The following is a 4,852-nucleotide window of genomic DNA, read 5'->3' on the forward strand; positions in this document are numbered from 1 at the left end:
TATTTAATCCCATTCTATTAACCAATGTCTTTGCTTCTGACCTTCGATGATCCAGTTCAACCGTACTAATAAGCTAAAATACTCTAGACAAACATTTGTGTATCTTTCTTTTATTGCTGAAGTGAGTTGAAATTTCTTCTTCTGCATTCTACTGTACGGACTTAAATGTACTTTCCCTTCAGCCTGAGGCTTATTCATTTCACTTTTGGTGTGAAAAGGCTTTTATATTTGCCAAAAATAGAACTTTTTTATTTTAAATACAAACAAGCAAGCCATGTCCAGATTTTAAAAAGTAACGCAAAAGTAACGTAACGCATTACTTTCCATAAAAAGTAACTAAGTAACGTAATTAGTTACTTTTTTATGGAGTAACGCAATATTGTAATGCAGTACTTTTACAAGTAACTTTCCCCAACACTGCTGATGATTCAAACGCAAGGTTTGAGCAGTGTAGAGTAGCACTTGTTGTTCGTTGCTTCTCCGATCACAAATGCAGACATGGTTTTATGTTTACGCAGCTTCAACGTGTAAAAAGACAATAAAAGTCATTATAATCCGTAATTATGTCCCCACTGGATGCAACAAATGCCTCGTTTGTAATGGGTTTTATTGGTTTTGTCTCATCGTGCCGGGAGACGGCATCACAGTATGGTGAGGGGCGTAACATTTCCGTCACACGCTTGAGGTATTCGGCCAATCACAACACACTGGATAGCTGGCCAATCAGAGCACACTTCATTTTTTTTAGAACGATGAGCTTTGTAAAGATTGACGCGTTTCAGAAAGGCGGAGCATAGAGGAGCAACTATAATGTACAGTATGTGGAAAATAATGTGTTTTTTTAAACTTAAACCGCATAAACACATTTCATTACACCAAATACACAAAAAATATATATATTTTTAGCAACGTCATATGACCCCTTTAACTTAATTTCAGTTAAAGCTCTGTAAATAATTCAGTCTCACCCAAGAGAGTGTTCAAAGCGATTGTGAGAAGCACCGGGATACACCAGATATGTTCCTCCCAGCTGTTTGATGTGTCTGAGTCTCTGAAACTGAGGAGTGTCGATGATCTTCACCAGCAGGGGGTGCAGCTCCATGTGTCCATGAATGGTGTCGTTGAAAATCTACAGGATAAAAAAAACAAAAATCACTGGTTTATCACACTAACATGAATTTGTGACTCAATGTACAAAGTTCTGTGAACATTCCATAGCTGAGCTTATGAGTGAGTCATTGAATCATTCTCTCAACTGATTCCCAATGATTCATTGGCTGATCTGGTTCATTCACGAACAGAACTCTGCTCTAGAGTCCTGCGCGGGACAGTTTTCTTAATCGCACTTCTACAACATAAGTATTCCGCTTTAGAAATCGCTTTTGAATGAGAGTTTGCTGTTCAATTTTCACTTTCAATTTTGCAATCACGTGCACTCTGTGTAAAGGGAGCACATTTTACAAAATCAGATATTTGTCAATGAGCTCAGGCTCTGTTGAGTAGCAAATCCTCCAGCATGGTCTGTCAGTCATCTCTCCTTACTCTCGACCTGTGATCAGTCAAATCTGATTCGTGCAGCTCCTGTATGGAGCAGAGCGGAGACTTTCAGTTTATAATTATAGTGTACGTTTCCCAATTGAACTAAATGTTTTTTTATTTCTTTAAAAAGCGTATGACCAAACACTACTACCAAGAAAAGTAAACTACTACAAGAAAACCTACAGTGCTTATGTAACTCCATTATTCTTGTAATACGCCAAATGTCTGGAAGGCAGGACCCCACGCTATATACAGTAAAACTGCCCATTCCCACGAGATTTGCGTCGTGAGATCCCAATCCCAATGCAGCGCCCTACTCTGCTCTGCTGTTTATTTGGAAGTGTTTGTTTTGTTGTTGGAGCAACACATTTAAACATTTTCTTCACAAATGGTTTCCTCCTCATTGAATGATTCCTCCTTATGTATACAAATGGAGGGAACTTTTACACACTGACCAAAGGCAGACTTACCCATTAGGCAAAAATAGGTGACCACCTTGGGCCCCCAAAAGCCAAGGGCCCAATGTATAATTTCCTTCTCCTAAATTAAGAATTTATATTTATATTACTAATTTATATTTAGTTAAAATTACTAAAAGTAAATGTATTTTAAAGTTTTGAATTAGACAGCCTTTGGAGAGTGTATGCAATCGGGCTGAGCCCAGGCACATTGGCTTACACGGGTAACTGATCAGTGGACTTTCTTCGTCAATATAGGCTATATTTTTCACACTTTTCTCTTCACAATATTTTAAAGGTGACATATCATGAAAATCTGACTTTTCCAGGTTTTAAGTGCTATAATCAGGTCCCCGGTGCATCTACCAACCAAGGAAACGTGAAAAAGGTTAACCCAGTAACTTTGTTTTGGGAAGCCTTTTTCTGCTTATCTGAAAAAAACTAGTGCGTCTGATTTCGCTCCCTTGGTGACGTAGCAAAGGGATCTCATTATAATATTACCGCCCCTTAATCTGTAAGTTTCCACCCACGGTGCCATCATTTGATTTTGCAAGCGACAACGGTGTACCAGTTCTAATGTCATGGCAAAAGTTTGAGCAAAACATGCTAACTGTTCTGTCTTTGGCTGCACAGACGAGCACAGAACACTGTTTAGAGCTGTGACAGCCTCTTTCTGTACGTGTGCTTCGGATGTGTGCACTCAGAAAAACGTATATCAGAAGTTTAAACTCATGTGGTTTAAAACAAGTGATTTCATCACGATTAACATGATAATCAGAACCAAAACAGATGTTTTTAGCAGGTCCGAGCTGTAATGGCGCAGCTCTATTCTGGGAAAGGGGGCGGGGAGCAGCAGCTCATTTGCATTTAAAGAGACAGGCATGAAAACAGATTGTTTCTGCTTCCACTCAAAATAGGCTTTTTCAAAATGATATAATAAATGATCTGTGGAGTATTTTGAGCTTCTCAGACACATTCTGGGGACATCAGAGACGTATATTACATATTGTAAAAAGGGGCATAATATGTCTCCTTTAAGTTTTTTTTTTATTACATGAATGAATCTCTGAATGGAATTAACTGTCTCCAGAAAAGTTTCAATGGCATTTTCATTATATCTGATGATGTAGTGTTTATGAACACTGCTTTGTTTACAGCTATTACCGGGGAAACCTCTATATTTCTGACGTTCCAAAAGTACCTCCTGCTGGCAGAGGAATGTGCATTTTCAATAATCCAATCTGCAGTTTTTGTTCAGACCAATGCAAGAATCCACCCACAACTCCCTTTTTAATTTATATGATAATTTATACTTCTGACTCATCCGTTTCTTAAACAATGGTTTAAAGGCTCGATTGTGAGGTTTATCGTTTAATTTTTTATTTTTTTGTGAAAACCCATATCTCAACTGTAAGTCAATTGCTTTTTCATGGTCTACAACATGAAGGAAAGCCATTGTAGCATGTACATGAAAAATGTAGAAACATTGGACACAACTATGGGGCATCATTGTGCAGCAGCAAGCGTCACAACAAAAAAGCAAACTCAAGGTTGATCTAGATAAATGTGTGCAAATGTATAGGGCCCCATTCCTAGATTTTGCCTGGGGCCCCCAAATCACTAAATCCAACCCTTACACTGACATCATCTGATGACTTGGCATTTCAGCTTAAAGATAAAGAATTATGATCTACAAAATGAATACTGTTGACAGCACAACTACAGACTTGTATGTTTCTTCATGGAAGTGAGAAGTAAAATGATACCATCATCAGAATATTTTTTACCTTCATTTGTTCTTTTGAGTCTAAGGAGTATTTCTTCAGGATGTCCTGCAATTCATCCTTGATAATCTCCCATAACTGTTGTTTCTCAGGCTCTGGAAAGGCATGGCATTTTAAATCCTTAGTGTAAAATAAGTGTGTACATTAATGAGGAAAAAAAAATAACTTAAATGATTTTAGCAAATGGCTGCAATATAACAAAGAGTGAAAAATTTAAGGGGGTCTGAATACTTTCCGTACCCACTGTATATATATGTATATTATGTACAGGATAAGACATTTCAGAAAAGTGCAGCTTATATTTCTGTTCATTTTACTGCTAATATAAATTGTCCCATACAAAATTTAGGCTGTATTGTTATTCAAACGGTGGGACTAGTTTTAGGAGTTCGAGCAGATGATGTTCTGTTTATGTCCCTCTGACGTAGTTCCTGTGGGTGGATTTTTCTCTTTGAAAACATTTGGCTATCTTTCTATCCTTGATAAATCTATCGGGTTACTGTCTTTACATAACAGGTAACGTGTGATGACAGGAGTTGAAATACAGGATATAATGTGTTGCTTCATTTTTAAGTAATCGAATTCCTTGTAGCCTATTTTGAAAAGCGAAAATTACTCTAAACGCGAATGAACATTATGTTTACATCCACACACAACACATCTGTCTTCCCTTACCTTCACTTGCTTCATAGGACTTTTTTAGATCCTGGAGACTTTTCCTGTGATCAGAGAGAGTTTTTCTGTTTTGTTCAGATCGAGGCATCTTCTCTTCTCTTTTATTTTATTTTTTTTTATTTGTGTGGGTTGTTAGAAAACTTGGGTGAAGCAATAAAGGTCTGTCTATCTGCTTAGAGATTTCACAGCTCCAGCAGCTCAGCTCACTGGAATACATGTTCAGGAAAGTCTTGTCATTATGAGGGTGTGTCTCAGAACAGCCTGGCTTCATTGTTTATATGCAGGTATCAGTGTTTAACATTTACAGGCACAAAACATAGATTTGTGCACGTTTTGATTGATACTGAAACGTACAATTTGGACATATTGAAACATTTCAAACGTAAACATTATTAC

The 4,852-nt window shown here is 37.4% G+C and overlaps 1 protein-coding gene across 1 annotated transcript in view; it reads right to left on the minus strand.

Moving 5' to 3' along the window:
- Positions 1–4,645, minus strand: part of LOC107659778 (uncharacterized) — a 58,054-nt gene extending 53,409 nt beyond the window's left edge. Inside the window, exons 1-3 of the mRNA XM_016448805.1 lie at positions 4,457–4,645; positions 3,785–3,876; positions 1,003–1,129 (exon numbers count right to left, since the gene is read on the minus strand). Of these exons, the coding sequence (XP_016304291.1) occupies positions 1,003–1,129; positions 3,785–3,876; positions 4,457–4,544 (307 nt within the window). The 5' untranslated portion in view covers positions 4,545–4,645. The remainder of the gene's footprint in view (positions 1–1,002; positions 1,130–3,784; positions 3,877–4,456) is intronic.
- Positions 4,646–4,852: the final 207 nt, after the last annotated feature.

This window comes from Sinocyclocheilus anshuiensis, unplaced genomic scaffold, assembly GCF_001515605.1.
Source record: "Sinocyclocheilus anshuiensis isolate Anshui unplaced genomic scaffold, SAMN03320099.WGS_v1.1 scaffold968, whole genome shotgun sequence".
Classification (NCBI taxonomy): Eukaryota; Metazoa; Chordata; class Actinopteri; order Cypriniformes; family Cyprinidae; genus Sinocyclocheilus; species Sinocyclocheilus anshuiensis.